This window comes from Cupressus sempervirens, chromosome 4, assembly GCF_028749045.1.
Source record: "Cupressus sempervirens isolate cs-2001-9-10 chromosome 4, ASM2874904v1, whole genome shotgun sequence".
Classification (NCBI taxonomy): Eukaryota; Viridiplantae; Streptophyta; class Pinopsida; order Cupressales; family Cupressaceae; genus Cupressus; species Cupressus sempervirens.
The window spans coordinates 578,339,300-578,364,203 of NC_143121.1; the positions used below are offsets into that span (position 1 = coordinate 578,339,300).

General features: G+C 34.5%; 2 protein-coding genes across 2 annotated transcripts in view; one reads left to right on the top strand and one right to left on the bottom strand.

Annotated features, from left to right (window-relative positions):
- Positions 1-15,984: 15,984 nt before the first annotated feature.
- Positions 15,985-24,904, top strand: part of LOC149562522 (uncharacterized) — a 48,101-nt gene continuing 39,181 nt past the window's right edge. The window contains exon 1 of the mRNA XM_089826000.1: positions 15,985-17,252. Within this exon, the coding sequence (XP_089682126.1) occupies positions 17,122-17,252 (131 nt within the window). The 5' untranslated portion in view covers positions 15,985-17,121. The remainder of the gene's footprint in view (positions 17,253-24,904) is intronic.
- LOC149562523 (uncharacterized) overlaps positions 19,575-24,904 on the bottom strand; it is a 45,504-nt gene continuing 40,174 nt past the window's right edge. The window contains exon 3 of the mRNA XM_089826001.1: positions 19,575-20,235. Coding sequence (XP_089682127.1) covers positions 19,789-20,235 — 447 coding nt within the window. The 3' untranslated portion in view covers positions 19,575-19,788. The remainder of the gene's footprint in view (positions 20,236-24,904) is intronic.

Consider the following 24,904-nt stretch of genomic DNA (forward strand, 5'->3'; position numbering starts at 1 on the left):
GAATAGGAGTTTCGACAAATCTGCAAATGCTGACATTAATAAAAAGATAGAAATTGTGTCTGGAATCACGTTTGAAAACTGATCAAACAAATTCATCATAAGCTAAAACTTGAAAAATAACAAGTCTCTGACCTCTACAATGCAATGCAAAAGGAATTTCAACATTTGGGTCCACTAGGTCAAAATTACAACTTGTCAAACAGGGCTTCCCAAAATTGTGTGCAATGTGCATCAGCATGAAAACAGTAAACCACCAACTTTGAGGGATTTAAAACCTAGTCAAACAGATTTGAAATCTGAAACATAGGCTCTCAAGTATGGACACTAAATACTCCCAAAGTGGTAGGTCATGAAGCATTTCTGGGTGCAAAATATTTACTTGCAAACATAGCCTCCTGTCACTATTTGACACTTAGGTGAAAATGCAAATTTGACACTAGCTCAAAACGAGAATTCACGAGATGATTCGAAATGTCAATTTATCATCATGAAACATGTAGACATACTGAATGGAAGGTGTTAGAAGCATTAAACACCTCATGGGGCTTAGAGGTACAGTCAAGTATAGATGCATTAAAGGGCTTATAGGGCTCAATTTCTTCAATAATGCTCAAAATTCAAGCTACAATTTTGAGTGTCAACAGAGTTAACGAAGACCCCTCAATAATAGTTTCTTGCATGACAAGAACTAAAAATAAACAATGCTTACTATTAGTTTTAAAAAAAATTCCTAACATTTTCACTTTTATCGCTTTTGTAATTTTATCTAACATTTTTAATTTTCAACACTTTTGCCATTTCAATTTTGAATTAAGCAAAACTTATAGAGATTTTAGATTTTCAAAGTATTGATATATTTGATAAAACATAGATATTGGTATTATTCAAATAAAAATAATCTTTAGTATTAAAGAATTATATATAGGCAATTTATTATTAAAATAAATTAATATTTAGTATAGTTTTCTTCACAGTTTTTGTCTTTTTTATTTATTCTTTTATTCTAACAATAAAATCTTTATACTTACAAAGTGAATGTTATTTCTAAAATATGTTTCATTAATAATCATGAGACAACTTCTTTTTTTTCTCGTCATTATAAATTATATATTTCAAAAATTAATTTAGCTTAAATTATATATCTTTATATAATTTTTTAAAATTTAGTTCAATACAATAACAATAGTTATAGTTTAACAAATATTGAAAAATTAAATCTTAGATTATGTAAACTAATTTTTTTTAAAAAAAAATTACCATTAGAATATGTCTATGTATGATTTCATTTAGTTATGGATTAACAAGTATTTGAAAAAATAAATCTTAGATTATGTAAACTAAATTTTAAAAAAAAAGACCACTAGAATATGCATGTATATGATTTCATGTAGAAAAATTCTAGTTGGAATATTGCATGATTAGGAAACAGGATATTTGAATTCAAAATTTCAAAGGTAGGGTATCTTTTGAAGGAAACAATTATGTTGAAACTTGAAAGTCTTTTTTCTTTTAAAGCTATTGAAAATTAGCATTCATATTTCATAAAAATGTTGATTTATTAAGATTATAAGTAGTTTTGAATTGAGAATAGATTGTGTTGAATATACATTATTCTAAAGTTGTTGAGTTTATTAAAATATAGTAGTAGTTGCGAATTGGAATGAGCTTGCATTGAATATAAATTATTCCAAAGTTGTTGAATTTTAAAGTTGTTTAGCGTCTCTTATCTAAATATCTTACATGACATAATGATATTCACAAATTAAAAGTTCTCCTTGACACCTGGCATTCCATTTAGTGCAGAATTAAATGTACACCTTGACTAAACTTTTACCCCAATAGCCTCCACATTAAAGTCAAGAACTTTGGCGCTTGCGCCCCTTGTTTGTTTTTGAGTTTTTGTTTATGTTTTTATTCATGAGTCTCTTGTAGATACAAAGACTTGCATGGGCATCATATTTTATGAAACCCAAGTTTATTGCTTGAAAATAAGTTTAATTATGACATCTTTTCTCTTGAGTTGTTGCTTTATGATATAGAAATAAGGTGGTAGGATATGAAAACAAGGAGCAATAAGGTGTAAATAGGAGACCTAAGGGATTATTAGTGGAAAGATGAAGGTAGAAAAATTGTGTCAGAGTGGCGAGGTAGATGGGTAATGAAGGAAGGAAGTCATAATAATTTTGGAGTGACAACAAAGGGAGACATAAGAAGATATCATGAGATGTAAGGGGGTTTTGAGTGATAAGGCATTGGAGTTAAAAGGGTTGCTTGGAGTGATAAGGAGACCCAAGAAAAGAAGATGGAACGATAAGGTGATTGAAGGGATGTGGAGGGGATATAAGAGAGGCGAGATAAGGGGAGCTATTTGGAGAGATAAGGAGTTGTGGAGAGATAAGGAGAGCTTCTTGGATAGATAAGGCATAGCGTTGGAACAATAAGGGTGGAAGAGATGGAGTGATACGGTGGGGAGATAAAGAACACTTTTAGTGCAATAATGGTGGAGGGATAGGAGGAGCTACTTGGAGAAATAAGGAGAGAGATAAGGAAAATTGTTGGAGAGATAAGTAGTGGGCCTGGAGCAATAAGGTGGAGAGATAAAGAGCACTTTGAGAGAAATAATGGTGAAGGGATAGGAGGAGCTACTTGGAGAAATAAGGAGAGATGTAAGGAAAATTGTTGGAGACGTAAGTAATGAGCCTGCAGCGATAAGAAGTTGGAGAGATAAGAGATTGTGATAGAGTGGTAAGGTAGTTGATTGAAGAAGGAAGTGTGGTTTGAGAAATTTTAAGAGAGACAAGGAGGGAATATATAAGGAGATTGCAGGAGCCATAAGGCAGTTTGGTATGACAAGGCAATGGAGTGATAAGAGTTGTATGAAGTGATATGGAAACTTAAAAAAGGTGAAAGAGTGATAAGGTGCTTGGAGAGATAAGGAGTAATACAAAGTTCAACAAAAAGACAAAAAACTACTACAAGAGACACATCTTCAGGAGATGTTTGTAGTGTCTGCCCCTAGTTCACATTTCTGTTATCATTGTCAAATTCTTTTAGGCTAATTTTATGCTTTGATTAGTTTTAGAGATACTAGATTTGTAATATTATGATATTATTTTATGACTTTGATTACAAATGTATTAGTTATTATTGCTTAGTTGATTTCATTCATGTGTTGTTAATGATATTTTGATGATCCTAGTTAATAAATGTGGTTTCTTTCATAAAAATGTTAACATGATGTCTTTAATGATGATTATGTTGTATTGATAGAGATGCATTATTATATGTACGCATTTGATGTTAGACTTGTGATTTTTACGATACTTACCCATACTTGCATGTGTATGGTGTGAGTGTTTGTTTTGTCTTTCTGTCTGACGTGTTTGATGTGGTTAAGGGAGGGAGTCATAGTCACCTGCTAGTTGGGATCTACACGATGAACCACTCCCTACCATTGCCTGTTTAATTTAGATATATTATATATATGTACATGCTCGTCTTTTATGCAGGATGCAGGTAACGGGCATCGACTTCCCTGAATTGCCAGGATGAGCGTGCCCTATTACAAATACTCAATGGTGAGAATGGGAAGATAATGATTAGGTCCAATCCTAGCCATAACCTAAAATACGTGTCCTACAAGGAGGACTCGTAACAGACTATCTACCCTTTTTAAAACCCGTCAATATTTTGTGCATATGTTGTTTTATGAGTCTTTGATGAATTTCTATTAATTAAGTCTAATTAAAAGATTAAATTGATGATTTAATTTAATGGAAAATTATTATGACATTTTAATATTTAATTATATTTAATTAATTGAGAAATTAATTAAATAAAACGAACTGAATTTGAAGATAAAAGTTTTAGAATAAATTTAGAACGTGATAATATTTATTTAATTTAATAATAATATATTCAGAGTCCATTTTTTTAAATAAATGCTAAATATTATTGTCATTTAAGTTAATAAATATTTATCAGATTAAACGTTCAAAAATAAATTAAGAAGTGAAAAGATATTAATTTATGAAAAAGATCTAAGTTCGCATGATGCCTACATGAGACTATAATATAGGAAATTAATCAAGAGATAAAATATGTAATTTAATAAAGATACGTGAACTTGATTAAGATATTTTAATAAAGTGTGCATGAGATTAAAGTTATAAATTTATTAAAGTGAAGTCTAGTGGAAAGTTAAATAAAGTAATTTAATAATTCACTTAATGTGCATGAAAGAATTAATAAAATAAAATAATTGTAATTTTAGAAGTGGTGGTGACAGAAACCCTAAAAGGTAATTAGATTCTATATTAGAGGGTTTTTGGGTCATTATTGCACACACAGGTTTGAAGAGAAAATCAGAGGGTTTGGAAAAGAAGGGAAGTTTTTCGTAGCTTGAAGGATTTCGCTTACAGTAGAAATCTTTATCTAGCTAATAGAGTTTAGCATCAGATCCAGGTAGGATCTCGTGGTTTAATTGTATAGTAGTTTTTGCTCTTCAAGTTTCTGTCTACTCTATGTCTTTTGCATGTGTTATTTTTCTAGTATACAATATTGTTCTTGTTTGAGAAATATCTGTGCATGGCTTAGATGAATAGTTCGTTGAGTTTATTTTAGAGGATTGTATTTGAATAAGAAATTAGTTAAATACGAGAATCCATAGGACATTGAAATCAAGCTTGAGATTTAAAAGATAAACGTCATCTTTCAATAGATTTTAAGAACGAATATTCATTTGAGAAAAAGTTTGAAATAAAAAGAAAATTTTTAATTAGAAATTTGAATGGTGAAACTTAGTTTTCTTATAGATTAATAATGTAAAGATTATTAAATATATATTTTTAAATATATATATTAAAAATAATTTTATTGTGGAATTTGTTTGAGATAGATATCATAATTTTTAATAAATAAAAAAATTACCAAATTATAAACAATTTTTTTTCAAATTTAATAATAATAAAAAAAAAAATTTTAAATTAAAAAAAAAAAAAAAATTATATATATATATACATGTGCATGGGCTGGCGTGGGCGATTTAAATATTATAAAAAAAATTATTATATGGGGAGGGACGGGTTTTACCCACCCCCTACCCCCTTGTCCTCCGTTTACGGTGGTCAGCTGCTGTCGTAGTAGTGACTGCTGCTGCGGCAGCAGCCTACTACGGTAGAAGCTGCTGCAGGTATAAAAAGGGATGTGGCCAGTTTTAAAAGCCAGTGGGCTTAAAACGTTTTTAATATATATATATATTTTTAATTTTTATTATAATTTAGGTTTATTAAATTTTAATAGTATTAAACTTTTAAATTATTAAATGTAAATTACATAAAACTTTAATTATTAAATTTTAAAATTATATTATTATTAATTTTTATTAATAACTAAATTAGTTATTAAAGAATGAAATATGGTTTTAAAAGGTTATTAATTAACTTAATTAGATTTGATTTAATTAAGAATTATTAATATCGAGAGTTATTTAACGAATGTGTAAACTTATCTATTATTGTTAATGATCATGACTTGATTAAAATTAGTAAAGTGTTACTTTTATAACTTGAAAAAATAAATGGGCACACTCAGACTATTCTTTTAGGAAAATTGACTTTTATCATGAGCATAACTTTATATATTTGAGTCGAATAGTCGAATGGGTTATCGGTTGGGATAAACTAAGAATCTTATACACTTAAACATTTACTGAAATGCAAATTGAAAACGTTATTTTTGACTCTATTGTGTCTTTTCAAATCAAACCCAACTATGAACTGTATTGTTTGTTTGTAATATTTATGCTTTTGGATTTTGGAGTCGATTGGGTGTTGACCAGTCTAGGACGTACACCAGAGGTTTTAATGGAATTTTTTTTATACCATTTATGTGGCTGGATGTCATGATATGTCTTGTGATTCAAATTGAGATTATATTTATGAGTTTTACTTGTGGAGCATTTATGTGTACTTGGATGAGAGAACCATCTTATTGTCAGGTTGCCTGTTAAGGAACCGAATTTGATCTTTATGGGTGTTGTGGTATGGGACACAATTGTGTTTATATGTGCTTAGGAGAGGTTGTCTAGGTACGTGACTTGGGAGTGGCTTGCAATAGGGGTCCGGGACCCAAAGTGGTCAGTACCAGAGTAACCTAATGCAAGTTATGTAATAAGTGATAATCTAGTAATTAAAATTTATGGGGGGGGAAAACACACTAAAAAGATAAGTTAAAGATATTTGACCGACCCATGCCTTGAGTGCTTGTATAGACTAAGGATGGGAATGGGATGAGTGCCTCGTCTTCTTGAGAGGGCTTTCTGGTTTCCACATGTGTGAGGTTGAGGGTCCGGGGTTCAGAGTAACTAGTCTAGGGTAACTCAACGCTTGAGGGTCCACGGTCTATTAAGAGATCAATCCAGGGTAACTCAAGCAGCCATGTGATGACACTCCCTAGTATGCAGCCTGAGTCTCCTCTGTAGATTTTGTGTACCTCTGGTAGTGTACTTATTATTGGATGTGTTTCTTATGGTTATTTACTTTCATTGAGGATGATTGGTGATTCATGGATGATGTACTTTTGACATGTGGTTATTAACTTGAGGAGGATATCTTTCATTGACTTTATCTTATGATCTTGGTATTTGGTTTATACTTGGTTTGTGTATGATGTTGGTTATGTGGAGTTGGTATTGGATTGAGAGTTCTTACTTTTGGATTATTTTATCTTCTTGAGTAGCATGTGTTACCTTTGAGGTAGTTTTGGCTATAAGGGGTACCTTGCCTAGGAATTTTTTATGTTTGATTTGTCGTATGAGGATCGTTCATTATTTTCCTTGCACGGTGGGAGTGGAAGCTTGACTAGGTAACCATGCGATCGGGGGGTAGTGTCTTCTTACCATTTGGGTTTTCCCTCAGATTGCCAACTGTTGGATGTTCGTCGCAGAAGCTGTACCTTTATCATTCTTATTTCTTATCTCAGAGACTTTTTTTCAGATGATGTATATATGTTATCATGTATTCTGATGTATTGTACCTAATCACACATACCCTGCGACATGTGCAGTGGATGTTATTTGGTGGATGTACTATCATTGTATTAGATATACTTATGCTTTGCTTATGCGATTATGTATCTGGTATTTCTTTACGATCTTGAGACATTGTACTTGGAATTTAAACTAATTAATTTTAAATTATTAAATGTGACTCAACGTAAAGGAACCCTTGAGGAATTGAAACTGTATCTGTAATTGCAAATGTGTTTTTGATGTGTATGTTCATGTTGCTTCCGCATTAATGTTATTTTGATGTTGTTTAAACTTTTTTTAAAAAAATAGTTCAATAAACTTTGTAACATGTTAGGTTTATCTCTCTTGAGTTCCCGAGCGGGGTGTTACATCTGGTATCAGAGCCTAGGTTTCAACATTGGAAACTCTGGGCATTATGTGTGCCATCACTTGAGCAATTAGTAAACTTGCAACTTATTTAAATGACAAACTTATATTGACATCAAACTTGAAACCAAATTGTTGAACAACAAACTTTGAAATGATACAAATTCTGAACATGGAACTAGATAACTTATAAAACTTTTCGGATTATTGCTTTATGTCAATTAGTTATGACCCTATGGTTATGATGGATTCTTAGATGTCGTTGTTGTGTTTGGGTGTTGTAGGAGAGATGACTTCTGGTTCTAGATCCATTGCTAGGGGTCGTAGCTCAGGACGTGGTAGAAGTCGTGGGAGAGTTAGTCACCGTATTCCTTCCTTGGTCCATTCAAGAGACCCTATTCAGGAAGAGGCTAGAGAGAATGACAGTGTTAAGCATTATGCTAAGACAGAAGGACTGGCCACTAGAGACTTGGTCAAGGAGATCCTAACATGCCTACCCTTGCAGGATAGAGCTCATCATTCAGAGATGGAGATAGAGATAGGTCCATGAGTCCTAGAGGGAGGAACCTAGAGAGCATAAGGCGGTCTAGCCAGTCCATCCAGATGAAGGACCTATTATGGGTCAAGATCAAACCTTTTAATGGAGAAGGTACTGGATATGATGCTGAGAATTGGTTGATTGCACTAGATAGATGTTTTTCCATGCAAGACTTTGACTCCAACGTCAAAGCAAGATATGCCATCACCCACTTAGAGCTCTTCGCAACGAATTGGTGGAATATGGAGGAGAAGAAACTTGGGATAAATATGCAGACTGTCACATGGGAGTTGTTCCACAAACACTTCCGTGAGCGATTTCTATCAGAGTAGTGGCAACTTTAGAGGGCAGATGAGTTTCATGACTTGAGACAGGGTACCAAGACAGTGCTGGAGTATGAGCGTAAGTTCTTCGAGCTTATGTCTTATGCAGAAGTTAGTGATAGTTCACCATTGATGGTCCAACATTTTATTAGAGGACTTAATGCTAACAACATTGGGGGTGTTAAAGTTTTCCAACCTAAAACCCTTAAGGATGCTATACTGCGAGCTACTTTGGTTGAGATGAGTGTGACTTCGGGTCAAGGTGGCCTACCAGGTGTTCAGGCTAGAGGAGCACTTTATTCAGGAGCATTGAGGGATAACTAGTCTCAAGGAGTTGGAAGTTCTAGAAATTCTCCTAACTTCTCTAAGGGTAATCAGGAGAAGCCAGGAAGGAAGTTCTTCCATGGTAACAGTGGTGGTTCACAGTCAGGGAACTATCGCAACTGGAAGCGTAGTATGTGCAATAGGTTGGATCGAGTTCCTCAGGATTATAGTCAAGATGCTAGTGTTGGTAGTTTTGATCAGTCGTGTGCACTTGGAGCTCAAGGAGGCTTTAGTGGAGATTGCTACTTTTGTGGACAATATGGTCATAGAGCGACCAATTGCCCCAATCGTGGACCTTAGTTTTGAGTTTTCTGAGTTTGTTTCATGTCTCTTAGTAATGGGTTTCCAGGAGTAAGCCTAATTCTAGGGGGGGTGGATGTAGTGCATGCCCCTAGTTCGCATTTCTGTTATCATTGTCAAATTCTTTTAGGCTGATTTTATGCTTTGATTAGTTTTAGAGATACTAGATTTGTAATATTATGATATTATTTCATGACTTTGATTACAAATGTATAAGTTATTATTGCCTAGTTGATTTCATTCATGTGTTGTTAATGATATTTTGATGATCCTAGTTAATAAATGTGGTTTCTTTCATAAAAATGTTAACATGATGTCTTTAATGATGATTATGTCGTATTGATAGAGATGCATTAATATATATACGCATTTGATGTTAGACTTGTGATTTTTATGATACTTACCCCATACTTGCATGTGTATGGTGTGCGTGTTTGTTTTGTCTTTCTATCTGACGTGTTTGATGTGGTTAACGGAGGGAGTCGTAGTCACCTACTAGTCGGGATCTACATGATGAACCACTCCCTGCCATTGCTTGTTTAATTTAGATATATTATATATATGTACATGCTCGTCTTTTATGCAAGATGTAGGTATCGGGCATCAACTTCCCTGAATTGCCAGGATGAGCGTGCCCTATTACAAATACTCAAATGGTGAGAATGGGAAGATAATGATCAGGTCCAATCCTAGCCATAGCCTAAAATACTTGTCCTGCAAGGAGGACTCGTAACAAACTATCTACCCTTTAAAAAACCCGTCAATATTTTGTGCGTATGTTGTTTTATGAGTCTTTGATGAATTTCTATTAATTAAGTCTAATTAAAAGATTAAATTGATGATTTAATTTAATGAAAAATTATTATGACATTTTAATATTTAATTATATTTAATTAATTGAGAAATTAATTAAATAAAAAGAACTGAATTTGAAGATAAAAGTTTTAGAAAAATTTAGAACGTGATAATATTTATTTAATTTAATAATAATATATTTAGAGTCCATTTTTTTAAATAAATGCTAAATATTATTGTCATTTAAGTTAATAAATATTTATTAGATCAAATGTTCAAAAATAAATTAAGAAGTGAAAAGATATTAATTTATGAAAAAGATCTAAGTTCGCATGATGCCTACATGAGACTATAATATAGGAAATTAATCAAGAGATAAAATATGTGAATTTAATAAAGATATGTGAACTTGATTAAGATATTTTAATAAAGTGCGTATGAGATTAAAGTTATAAATTTATTAAAGTGAAGTCTAGTGGAAAGTTAAATAAAGTAATTTAATAATTCACTTAATGTGCATGAAAGAATCAATAAAATAAAATAATTGCAATTTTAGAAGTGGTGGTGATAGAAACCCTAAAAGGTAATTAGATTCTACATTAGAGGGTTTTCAGGTCATTATTGCACACACAGGTTTGAAGAGAAAATCAAAGGGTTTGGAAAAGAAGGAAAGTTTTTCGTAGCTTGAAGGATTTCGCTTGCAGTAGGAATCTTTATCTAGCTACTAGAGTTTAGCATCAGATCCAGGTAGGATCTTGTGGTTTAATTGTATAGTAGTTTTTGCTCTTCAAGTTTCTTTCTGCTTTGTGTCTTTTGCATGTGTTGTTTTTTTTGGTATGCAATATTGTTCTTGTTTGAGAAATATCTGTACATGGCTTAGATGAATACTTCGTTGAGTTTATTTTAGAGGATTGTATTTGAATAAGAAATTAGTTAAATATGAGAATCCATAGGACATTGAAATCAAGCTTGAGATTTAAAAGATAAACATCCTCTTTCAATAGATTTTAAGAACGAATATTTATTTGAGAAAAAGTTTGAAATAAAAAGAAAATTTTTAATTAGAAATTTGAATGGTCAAACTTAGTTTTCCTATAGATTAATAATGTAAATATTATTAAATATATATTTTTAAATATATATATTAAAAATAATTTTATTGTGGAATTTGTTTGAGATAGATATCATAATTTTTAATAAATAAAAAAATTACAAAATTATAAACAGTTTTTTTTTCAAATTTAATAAAAATAAAAAATAAAAATAAAAAATTTAAAAATATATATATACATGTGTGTGGGCGATTTAAATATTATAAAAAAAAATTATTATATGGGGAGGGGCGGGTTTTACCCACCCCCTACCCCCTTGTCCTCTGTTTACGGTGGTCGGCTGCTGTCGTAGGAGTGACCGCTGCAACAACAGCCGTACTATGTACTGCTGTTGCGGCAGCAGCCTACTACGGTAGAAGCTGCCGAAGGTATAAAAAGGGCTATGGCCAGTTTTAAAAGCCGACGAGCTTAAAATTTTTTTAATATATATTTTTTAAAATTTTTTATTTAAAATTGTATTTTTATTATAATTTAAGTTTATTAAATTTTAATAGTATTAAACTTTTAAATTATTAAATGTAAATTACATAAAACTTTAATTATTAAATTTTAAAATTATATTATTATTAATTTTTATTAATAACTAAATTAGTTATTAAAGAATGAAATATGGTTCAAAAAGATTATTAATTAACTTAATTAGATTAGATTTAATTAAGAATTATTAATATCGAGAGTTATTTAACGAATGTGTAAACTTACCTATTATTGTTAATGATCACGACTTGATTAAAATTAGTAAAGTGTTACTTTTATAACTTGAAGAAATAAATGGGCACACTCAGACTATTCTTTTAGGAAAATTGACTTTTATCATGAGCATAACTTTATATATTTGAGTCGAATAGTCGAATGGGTTATTAGGTGGGATAAACTGAGAATCTTATACACTTAAATGTTCACTGAAATGCAAATTGAAAATGTTATTTTCGACTCTATTGTGTCTTTTCAAATCAAACCCAACTATGAACTGTATTGCTTGTTTGTAATATTTATGCTTTTGGATTTTGGAGTCGATTGGGTGTTGACCAGTTTAGGACGTACACCAGAGGTTTTAATGGAATTTTTTTTATACCATTTATGTGGCTGGATGTCATGATATGTCTTGTGATTCAAATTGAGATTATATTTATGAGTTTTACTTGTGGAGCATTTATGTGTATTTGGATGAGAGAACCATCTTATTGTCAGGTTGCTTGTTAAGGAACCAAATTTGATCTTTATGGGTGTTGTGGTATGGGACAAAATTGTGTTTATATGTGCTTGGAAGAGGTTGTCTAGGTATGTGACTTGGGAGTGGCTTGCAATAGGGGTCCAAGACCCAAAGTGGTCAGTACCAGGGTAACCTAATGCAAGTTATGTAATAAGTGATAATCTAGTAATTAAAATTTATGGGGGCGGGGGGGGGGGGGACACACTAAAAAGATAAGTTAGAGATATTTGACCCACCCATGCCTTGAGTGCTTGTATAGACTAAGGATGGGAATGGGATGAGTGCCTCGTCTTCTTGAGAGGGCTTTTTGGTTTCCACATGTGTGATGTTGAGGGTCCGGGGTTTAGAGTAACCAGTCCAGAGTAACTCAACGCTTGAGGGCCCGGGGTCTATTAAGAGATCAGTCCAGGGTAACTCAAGCAGCCATGTGATGACACTCCCTAGTATGTAGCCTGAGTCTCCTCTGTAGATTTTGTGTACCTCTGGTGGTGAACTTATTATTGGATGTGTTTCTTATGGTTATTTACTTTCATTGAGGATGATTGGTGATTCATAGATGATGTACTTTTGGCATGTGGTTATTAACTTGAGGAGGATATCTTTCGTTGACTTTATCTTATGATCTTGGTATTTGGTTTATACTTGGTTTGTGTATGATGTTGGTTATGTGGAGTTGGTATTGGATTGAGAGTTCTTACTTTTGGATTATTTTATCTTCTTGAGTAGCATGTGTTACCTTTGAGGTAGTTTTGGCTATTAGGGGTACCTTGCCTAGGAATGTTTTATGTTTGATTTTCTGTATGAGGATCATTCATTATCTTCCCTGCACGGTGGGAGTGGAAGCCTGACTAGGTAACCACATGGTCGGGCGGTAGTGAATTCTTATCATTTGGGTTTTCCCTCAGATTGCCAGCTATTGGATGTTCGTTGCAGAAGATGTACCTTTATCATTCTTATTTCTTATCTCAGAGACTTCTTTTCAGATGATGTATATATGTTATCATGTATTCTGATGTATTGTACCTAATCACACATACCCTATGACATGTGCAATGGATGTTATTTGGTGGATGTACTATCATTGTATTAGATATACTTATGCTTTGCTTATGCGATCATGTATCTGGTATTTCTTTACGATCTTGAGACATTGTACTTGGAACTTAAACTAATTAATTTTAAATTATTAAATGTTACTCAATGTAAAGGAACCCTTGAGGAATTGAAACTGTATCTGTAATTGCAAATGTGTTTTTGATGTGTATGTTCATGTTGCTTTCGCATTAATGTTATCTTGATGTTGTTTAAACTTAAAAAAAAAAAAAATAGTTCAGTAAACTTTGTAACATGTTAGGTTTATCTCTCTTGGGTTCCCGAGTGGGGCGTTACAATGTTAATGCCTTACTCTGAGATATTGCCATGATAACGAGGATCTCCATTGCGACCTTGGAATAGTTAAATACTATACCTTCTATATATACATATATATACATATACACACACACATACATGTGTGTGTGAGTTTGCATATGTATACATTAAATAAATATGTGTGTATGTGTGCGCGCGCGCACACAAATTTTTTGGCCTCGACCTTTTATTGACCAACAAAAAAAATAGTAACTATTTTTAAATGCAAAATTGTCATAGTTAATGGTTTTGATTTATAATTTTTAGATACCACTAAATTACTTTTTGTTTTATGATTTTTCTATTTATTAGAGGCATGCAATAACAATTAGCATGATTCTTTTGTGGAACTCTTATACTAGTGAACTGTTTCTTTAGGGTGAGGTTTTTTTCCTCAAAATAATTTCTCCATGTATATTTAATGGGAAGATTGTGTATTTTATGAGCTTGTTAGTTTATTCTATTATTTCTCCATTATTTTTCTCAATATTATTTTATTATCTCCAACATATAAAAATAACATTAAATAACTATATTGCTAATATTTTTAGTGTTGGTTAATATTTCATAAATTCTAAATGCAATAATAACATGTAAGTGGTATATGCATTTTATATAGAAGCTTGTATCTTTTTTTCAATGCTTAATATAAATGAAAATTGAAAAGGGATGCTAAAGATATGAATTTTGTCAATTAGTGCAAAATTGAAATTTGGACATTTGTTACCTCTTGCATGGAAATGAAAACAAGTGCTCTCAATTTTCAACATCTAAGTTTAAATTTGTTTTGTTTAAATTGTAATGATAGTTTGATTTGTTTAATTTCAACTTTACCATAATTATTAGTTATATCAAATTTGTTGTGAAATATTTTAGATTATCTAATCTTTCAAAATTGATTTTTAAAAATTTCTTTTAATTTTTTTTAAAACAAATAAATCTATGATATTTTGTCAAAATTTAAATATCGAAAAAAATTCTCTATAAAAAATAGATTTATTATATAATTAGATTTTCTAATTTTTTGGATGAATACATAGACCATTTAAAGCTCATAAAACCAAAATGAATAGTGACATATCTAGTTTGATCATATTGAGCTTTCTCATTTTAATTTGTTTTTGATATAAAAGCAGCCAAAACAAAGGGGTTGGCCTTATATAACAGTGGTGAAACTACCAGCAAAAAATTAGTAGAAAACCAAACATACCCCTTAACGAATTACATAAAAGACATAAGAAAAATAAAGGTACTAGAGTTCATGTTCTTAAAACCAACAAAGTTTGACAGATTAACAAAAGGTATGTAGGTGGTCAATGCATCGTATCACCCACAACCCAAACCCAAGTTCCACAGAAAAACCAAAACCATCTAAACTAGATGGAAATAAACAACTGAAAGATAACCAAAAAACACTAGGCACTGGAAAGGCCACTAAGTGGCATCTTTCTTCTTGCTTTTCCTAACTAGCATAACCTTAGCCCAGTTCTCCGCAAGGAAATTGTAGAGCAGTTTCGAATCATCTTTACCAAGGCCTTCCTCCTCGCCAATGTCTATGCCGACATCAAATTAACATTTTACTGTTTTTAAGAATTAAATTAAAAAATATTTTTAAACTATATCTTAAATTAAAATTTATTTAAAAATTGTCATTTTGATGTCAGCATAGACATGGTCATTCCTCGTCGTCGTAAGCTAGCAGTTGAAGAGTGGTCGTTGCTGCATGGGTCACCTTCAGAGTGAATTTGGAGAATAGGGTGAACCCTTCCTCTAGCGCATGACACCAATCCTTTAGTTCCTAGAGGTCTTTAGGAGTAATAATCACCTCCTCTGCAGTACCTATCTTTAATTCTTTACTACAATTCACATGGGACTTCCTCTTATCCTGCACATCCATAATGTTAATGAGAGCCCTTAAGATTTTCAAACCATCAAGCTTTATAAGGGAATAAATAGTTTTAGGGGAGGCTTTGTCAGACTTAAGGTTTGTCTAGTTAGCGACAGATAACAGAGTGAAAGTGGCAAAAATATGAGTGAGGTCTTGGGAAGGGTCCTTGGTAGGGTTTTCTACCTCAAAATCCCAGGTGCCATCAACCATGTCATCCTACTTGTCCTCCTCTTTGTTATCAATATCCTCCTTCAACTTCTCCTTATCATCCCTCAAGGTCTTAACACTCTCCTTTGAATTAGTCTCTTCCTCCTCCTCCTGAGAGCGTTTGACCATTTGTTTAAATCTATCCTTGGTCTTAGCAAGTCTACCTAATCTTCTTCTATTCCCACAACACTCATCATTTGAGTCCCCAATCTCCACCTCCACCCTCTATTTAGTTTTAACTCTTTTATTGGCAACTGACTCCAAAACTAGGGTTTTGTTTTTCCTACTCTTAACCGAAGTTTGGCATGGTGAGGGTTGTGGAGTAGGGGCATAGCTACCACCCACAAACTCAAGACGAAGGGGGGCACCAGTGGGGAGGAAATTATCAATGGCTATGACTCTGGGAGGGCAAAGGGCCATGTGGAACTAAAACAAACGAAACATGAGCCCTTGTACAAAATGGTGAAATTAGCCCCTTTCTTTTTTTTCTCCTAGACATCCATAACCATCTCTTCTAGGGCATGCATTAGAAAAAAGGGAATGCAGAGTAACTCCCTATTACGAAAGTGATTAAGCAAAGGGAAATGGTAAAAATAATACACACCATATTTGCTTTCTAGGGTGAGATACTTCATTATGACTAGGCACATGTCATCCCAGGGCTCCGATAACTTGTCCCTCCGAAAACCATCATGATATGTCCAGGGCTTCGTCACCTCTGAAAAAACTAGACAGATTAGCTTCATCCGTCACCCTTCGCAATCTTTTGTTATTTCCTACTAGTTATGTCAAGGCCCGTCGCCATAGCTATGGTGTCCTCGTTCACCTGAAAGGTGATACCATTGATTGTGACCCTTCTACTCATTTCAATTTGTTTCTTGTTCATCTAAATGCACAACTTTTTTTCACACTCTAAATATTACCAAAACAATTTAAAAATATAAAATAGAGGAACTCTTTCTTTCCATATTTCTGTAAGTCTTCCACCTCCGTCTTTCACATCATAGCTAATAAAAGTCGGTTCCTAATCAAACAATCATAATCTTATTATATAGAACTTACCCATAAACAAGTAATCAACTAACCAACTACCTTTTTAACCACATTTATAAAATAGTAATTACAGCCCGACACATATTAAAAATAATATATGATGTTATACTGTGTACAGTTGGGGAGGTCACGGACCTCCTAATCAACCCCAAGCCTCCAGTTATAAAATCTCCGTACACTCACACGTGAGACTAGAAGCTAACTTTAGATAACTGATATGATTGCACACATTAGCGGGAATGAAGCGTAATGTTAGATGACTGTGACCTGCCGCTGCCAGGCTCCCCTAAAGCAAAGTAAAATGAGATGGTCCATTACACTCCTTTCAACATTCATCATTCACCTAACATGTGCAGCACCAACGTAACTATTTACAATCATGGTTGACTACATAGTCTGCCTAGGCTGCACCTTTTTCGTCCAAGGACAGAACATTCATAATCACGATTCACATCGACTGTATAGTGAGCATGTTGATGCCCATTCTACTGCAAGCTTTCATTTGTTTTAGTTGCTGAGCATTTTCACACAGCCAAACCATCTGCCCATAGACCAGAATCTAATGGCCATGTCTGCATCTTCCTCTTACTCTTCCTCGTTCTCTGCCAGAGAAGATGAACATGTTAAGTTTATGAATGGTTCAGACAAGTGTGGTGTTGGTACTTCTACTTCTGGGCATTACTCATATACAAGGTCAGCTCATTACCCTCTAAAAATCTTAAATTACATGATGGTGTACCAAGGTCTAGTCAAATAGTTTCCGTGCTTAATAAAGATGGTAACAATGCTCTGTATCCACCTCTAGGAAGTTGACTTGTTAACTTTTATGCGATGCATTTTGTTTGTCTTTTGTCTTGTGTTTTGCTGATCACAAAACATGAATGCTTCAGTAATTTATCAAGCAACCGTGCTTATGCACTGTAACCTTTAGAATAGTTTACAATAATCAATGGCCAAGACAGGTGACTGAATTTACTAATTTAGGCATCCATACCAAGATTATCAACGGCAGAAGCCACTCTCATATATGAGGTAAACTGAACCACCTATGAACAAGAGTAGAACCGGAGGACCTGGTTTACAAGTAGTCCCAGAGAGCTTACCATCATTAGCACAGGTTTGAGTCATGTTCTTACTCTGTGCTAGTGGCATCGCTTTTGGGTTACCCTCAATCCATTATAATAGACCTCCCCGGTGTTAGTGGCGGCACTTTCCGGATATCTAGACTCCTCGAAAAGCTCTCTCCATGTTAGCGGAAGCACTTCCCCTGTACCCATAATCTTAAAAAAGAAAAAAATTACGTTGTGGAAACTTATATTGAATGATATTGATGCTTTAGAGGCACACGGGAGTATACATTTTCATATGTATGCTGAATGGAATTCAAGGCGCAGTTTCAGAGCTATCCTAAATGGAATCTAAGGGGAAGTGATCTAGAAAGAGGTAAAGCATTGAATCATATCTGACGTACAGGTCAGTTGCTAAGAGAAGCAGTCGGTCAAATGCTAGATATTGTAATGCAAATTGGTTTTCGGACATTCTCTAGTAATTTCTATTCTCATTATCAATATATGTTATATGACTACAAGGTGTTTAGCATAGGTTGTGGTCATTTAATAAGTCAAAGATATATATATGAACAACGAAGGGCAACCGTCATTTACAAAATCAAACAAGCTTTTAGTAGAGTGACGGAAAAAAGGTTAGTGAGGACCTTTAGCAACCTTAAGAACGCTTTAGTTTTTTCTTTATTTGCAGGGTAAACAGAACGTCTAAAATTTATAAACTGTTCAATCTCCATTCTCTATAGAGAAGAAATCTAAAACCACTGGACAATGTTATTCAATTATAGCAATAATTTCATAAAAAATTCGCATGCTCGTGTAAAGCCTATACTAGGCAGAGGTCAGAGGTGGAGAAGGGACAATCAACGTTGCTTGAATAAACTGATGAATAATTCTATTGGTGATCTAATCAAGGTTTTTTTTCTTTATTCGCAGGGTAAACAGAACATCTAAAATTTACAAACTGTTCAATCTCCATTCTCTATAGAGAAGAAATCTAAAACCACGAGACAATGTCATTGCAAATATTCCATTATAGCAGTTATTTCATAAAAGATTTGCATGCTCGTGTAAAGGCTATACTAGGCGGAGGTCAGAGGTGGAGAAGCGACAATCAAGATTGCTTGAATAAACCGATGAATAATTTTATTGGTGATCTTGAATATTTTATCATTTTCTGGTAGAAATTGACCGAGGTATGCAAAAAATATCTACAGGGAAGAGATTGCCAACAGAAATTCTTGCAGACTCTGTATATGCTGAAGTCTCAAGATGCTATCATTTGCTGAAGTCTCAAGATGCTATCATTTTCTTCATCCACGTGGACATTAACATAGAAAAGTGGAAATATGACATTCTTGATTGTTTTTTGAAATCAATGCATAAAGTACTTGGAAGAGGTACTTAAACATGCTCTTTTTCTAATATCAAACTCAGTGTACAAAACTGACATCCACAGGACTCTGACTTCTGGGCTTTTTGACTATCATGTAATCTGACTTCTCTCTCCCCCTCCTATGGTTTATAGTTATACTAATAGTTCATGACCCTTAGAACAGAAATGAAAAAGTAATGGGGCAAAGAAAATAGACAACCTTCTGATGATTACAAGGCCTTAGTTGCTAAGATGAAAGATAGACAACTACAAATGGATGGAGGAGTTATATTTCTGATTGGGCATCTTCGCACATGTCCAAGCATCAACATGAGATATGTGCTAGGACTCTCCATATGTCATCATTATTGCCGAGGTACATGCATAGAGATAGAATCCTTTGACACTTGAGAATTTAACATGGTATCACTTTTGTAATACTGTATACCCCAACATGGTCGTACAGTCAGCTACATGATGCCTCCTAATTTAGATCATAGTTTGAGCCTTGCAAATTACTTTTGTTCTTAGACCATGAAATGAGTAAAGAGCCAATAATATTTTTCTTTCTATAGGTTAATAACTTAATTGCGTATTCTAATGGGGCTGATGCCCATATGAAGATAGCCTAAAAATATAGATGCGTAAAAGCCAAAAAGGCCTGATTGACTTTACTACATAAAACCTCTGATAAAAAAACCCAGACACATTGGGTGTGCATAAGGCCATAAGCTATAAACAAAAGAAAACACAGACATCACCACCTATTATTAGAGAGGAAGGGCCCAGATTAGCACTTCCATCCTCCTCCTGTATCTCTTAACCACAGGCTCCAAAAAATCCTGCCTAGTAGCTGTGATATCAGCACAATCAGAGAGGAGGGGGAATAAAATGGCTGTTGCCAGTGCACTGCGGCTTCACTCAAATTCTGTATCCGTTCCTCAAAATTTTCTGCAAGAAGATGAACATCTCGTGAAGGAGTGATTCTGTTTAAAATCCAATCCTGATCTGTAGGGTCGGCAACATGATGGCTTAATCTGTTGATAAAGTCTTCTGTGATTTGACGGTTTAGTGCTCTGGAAACTTGAGCTGCAAAATCCACCCCCTTCAAAAATTGCCTTCTTACAACTGAGCGTAACCAGGTTAGGGATCGAAAAAGTGTGTCTGAGACACTTGTCTTAAACAGTAACACCATAGGGTGAATGTGCCTTGCCATTACTATCCAATTCAAGCCACCCTGCAAACCAAAACAAAAGCAGAAAGAGTAGAAAAAATATAATGTAATTCCGAGCTTCAAAACCAATATAAAGATCTCTCCACAAACAACATAAAGTCCAGCATGCCAACATGAATGCTATATTTGATAGGAAATGATAGAGTTTGTGGCTTCCTTTTAATGATGTTTAGGTTTGAAACAATGTAACAGGGAGATGCATCTACTCCCTCTGAGATGCATCTCGGATATGGAGATGCATCTTGGACACTGTGCACATAGCCAGAGTCTTCAAAATTGGGTGGAGATTTCGTGTCAAAGTCTCCTAGCATCTCCAAGTCTCCTGCCTCGAAATTTGATGTCTACTGCGTGTTTGTGGAGAAAAAAGCATAGTAAAAACAAAATAGCTCATTTTTTACCATCATTTTAGGAGTTTAGCAGCCTGATGACTTTGTGTTTGGACTGAGAGTTTGTGTTTGGAGGCCATAACTGGACATTGGGGTGTTTTGGAGCTAGGCTTGAACTTTTTTCCATCACTCACATTTGGCTGTGATAAGTAATGACCATGTTTTTATTTGCTTTTCCCTTTTTTCCATTGTTTTTAGTTGGCTTTGCGGCTTGTTTTACAATTTTTGTTTTCATTTGCTTCCACAAAATGTGGAAAGCAATAAGCATTCGCACCTATGGGTGAATGAATCCACATTTTGCATACATGATTGTCGACAGACCTCCATCTGCAAAATGTGGAAGCATTCACAATAGTGTGAATGACAAATTTTAATTTAATAATTTTTAAAAAAAATGAGTGAACAATTCCAGAACATTGATTTATTTAACAATGAAATCAATATAAAATTTCAAATATATTATTTTAAAATTTAATTTTTTATAATTTTCATTTTGTTAATACTAACAGACCTGAACCAGTTAGTAGATTTGCTAATATTTTTTATTTTTTCATGTAGAATGTCAGGTGGGGGAAGACACCCATAGTGGAAGTATTGTGAGCATGTTCCTAGGACTAAAGGTATAGGCAAAACAACCACTATCAAATGTAAACATTGTCCAAAGGAATGACAATACTTACAAGAGAGTGAAGGCTCATATCCTTAGCATATCTAGTAAAGGAGTTGAGCCTTGTGAAAATGAGGCAATATATCTTCAGGCTGTGAGGGATCAAGAAACGGCTGGTGAGAAATTATATCATGATGTTAGCTCTCTCATGCTTCAATGGCTGGGAGAATTATTGTAACTCATTCTTAGATTAGAGAGACAATAGAGACAAATCCATAGTAGCACAACTTTTGCAGTTGCACGATAGAATGCATATTGGCAGCTCAAACCTTATTGAAAGACTTTTTGATATGCAAGGTCTTAGTTGATGCAGTAATTGTAAAATTCTTTTATGCAAATGGAATACCATCTGATGTTGCTTGTTCACCTTTCTTTGGAGAGATGGTCCATCCTATCAAAAATGGACCAGTAGGGTATAAGACACCCGGATCTAGAAAGCTCCACACTACTCTAATCAATAAAGAAAAACTTCCATTAGAACAACAAACGACAATATTGAAAAGAGTGTGGGCTACAATAGGTTGCATTATAGTAATGGATGGGTGGATAAATACTAGGAATCATCTCCTACTTGATGTTATGGTAACATGTAGCAAAAGGCCTTATTCCCTGAAGGCAAGAAACTGCAGAGAGCAAGAAAAGAATGCAGATTTTCTTCATAACCAATTATTTGTCAACATTGAGGAGGTGGGAGCATCACATGGAGTGCAAATTATTACTAACACTGCCCCTCTTTGTAAAGCAACATGTTTGATGGTGCAAAAAAGGTATAGGTATAATTTTTGGACACTATGTTGTGTGCATTTGCTAAATAATGTACTAAAAGATATTGACAAATTCCAGTGGATTTCAAATCTCAAAGATAAGATAAATTATTAATGTCCAACAAGAGACTGCCAAAGGTCTAAGGGATTGAAGGTTACAAGAATGAGACAATCAGCAACAGGAACACCCTACGGTGCCTAGGGAAAGAAAGAGCAACGAAGACACAAAAGAAAAAAAAGAGAGACAACTGCAGAGCAAGGACAACTAGCTAGGATCCCACGACCAATGAGAAGTACCCTAGAACAGAGGGGTAGTCACTGAGGCTAGAGGAGGTTTGAGTCTGCCCTTGGGAACCGCTAGGAGTGGAGGGTTGCCAACTTGCCGCCATGGTTCATGATCTTTGCGAGGTCTCAGAAATTTGGAATGAAAAGAAAAGGGCAGGTAATTTCAGATGTTCATTTGTTGCAATCACCATACATAACCAATTTATCAAAAATTTGCCAGAGTGGGACTTTTAAAACATTCTCATATACGGTTTGTATCTTATTTTATTCTTATTGACTGCCTTTGTCTACCGCCTTTGTGAAGACAAAGGAGGTTTGTGTTGTACTTTGGTTAGTGATACATGGTCTTGGAGACAATCTACATCATATACTACAACTGAGGTGAGAAGTTTACTTCTTGATGATCACTTTTGGGTGATGTTAGATTTGTTGTGGAGTTTATTAGGCCCATGCACGAGATGTTCAAATCTGTAGACTCAGATAAGGGATGTTTGAGGGAGATTTATGAGGAAATAAATTTTATATGTGAAAGAATCAAGAAAATAATAGATGCTAGAGACCCTTATTTATATCCTTTATTAGAAGAAAAACTAATGGAAGATGGAATAAATTTAACACACCCCTTCATTGTGTTGCATATACCTTAAATCCTAAATGACCTAATACAAAGAAGACCAATAAGAGGGCTCTATATGAGGATAGAGAAGCTATGAAGGGATTTTGGGCTGCAATAGAAAAGATTTATGGTTGAGGTGATGAGGCTTTGGTAATAAGGAGTCAATGGAATAAGTTTTTACGGGGGCAAGGTGATTTTACTTCAGTGGAAGCTTTATATGATACACACTCAAAGAAAGACCCTATAGAATGGTGGTGGAACCATGGAGGTGAAACTCCTAAGCTACAATCATTTGCAATAAGATTGCTCTCACAAGTAGCTAACTCTTTAGCTAGTGAGAGGGATTGGAGTACTTATGGTTTTATTCATTCATTAAAGAGGAATTGATTGGGGTCAAAGAAAGTAGATAACCTAGCGTACATTCATAACTCACGTCACCTTCTCCCTCATGTTGATCTTGGATACACAGAGGATCTGTCAACAAAATGAGACCTAATTGCACCTAATGAGATCTTGCAATCATGGTGGAAGAAGCGGTTGAACTAGATGATCTTAATGAATTATCCCTAGTTGTACTACCATTAGAAGAACATGGGTTGGAGAGTGATGATTATTTGGACATCATAGCTAAAGACCTTGAGACAAATGATCAAAACATTGTGGAGTAGATGATACTAGATACATTTTTGATATTTATTCAGAGTTCTAAGTTTTTTGATTGCACATCAGTGATTTAGCATCAAAATGTATATTTTTGAATTTCAAATTTCAATGTGCGATGATAATTTGATCATTATGCTATTTAGTATCATAGGAGATGATAGGAGATTTGTATCGGGTATGCACTATACCCATAGAAGCTGTACCACTCCACCCAAGGTGAGCTTGAGATACAGATTGGTTGTATTGGTAGTTCGGGTGGTTTAGCTGACATAGGATTTAGAGATGCTAACGCAAGTTTCGAGATCGATAGAGAGGCTATACAAACATTCAAGAACTTGGCAGCCAGACAACAGTAGATGACAGGTGTACTGCAACAACTTTTTGACAGTTTGCACCAGATAGTATTCCCTTGGGAATGGGGTAGGGAGAGGGCTCGAGATGTTTCTATTGGTTCTCATAGATATCGAGTCGAGGATAGAACTCGAGATGATGATAGATATAGATATGGAGACCGGGCTCAAGTTGAGGATCGAGGCAAGTTAGCTGACTGAGCTAACCAACATACTAGCACTCATGATAGGCCACAAAGGCCCACGTTTTTGAGAACCGAGGTAGATGGGGTCAATGTGGAGTCCGAGGGCACTCCTTTTCTTGAAGACACGGTGACACACTTTGAGGAGTGGGATGCTTTACCATAGATGACTAAAGAGCATTTGAACTTTGATAGGTTCTTGACTCAGAAATGGGAGCTTTCTAGGGTGAGATTGACACCTGAGAGACAAGGGCCTTGATAGACAGTTACAAGAAGTTACCAGTAAGATGACATTGGAGCACTTTGATGGTGACAAGAGAGTCACAACTCAACTCAAGCTTGGATCCATAAGCTCGATATTTATTTCGATTTGCGTCCTATGCTAGAGGTGGACATTATCAGATTTGGAGTGCTACATGTGGATAGGGCTGCCCATGATTGGTGGTACCATGGGTTAGTTCTATAGCTCCACCACCTTGGGAGACGAGGGGATGCCAAAACGAGGGGACAAGTTTTCAGGACAGTAGGACAGAGGGGCCTTAATTTGGGGACGATGGGGGGATGGTGGTGGGGGATGCAGGGAGGTTGTATATACTATACGAACATTGAATATAAGTAGTTGAATTAGCAAATAGTCAATGCTAGGACATCCCCCCATCCATGGTGGAGGTGGCAAAACTTGGTGGCGCCGTTGGGGACAGGGGAACAAAGTCCCCAAGTCCTTGGTGCGTCCTCGTCTTTGGGACGTGGGACAAAAAT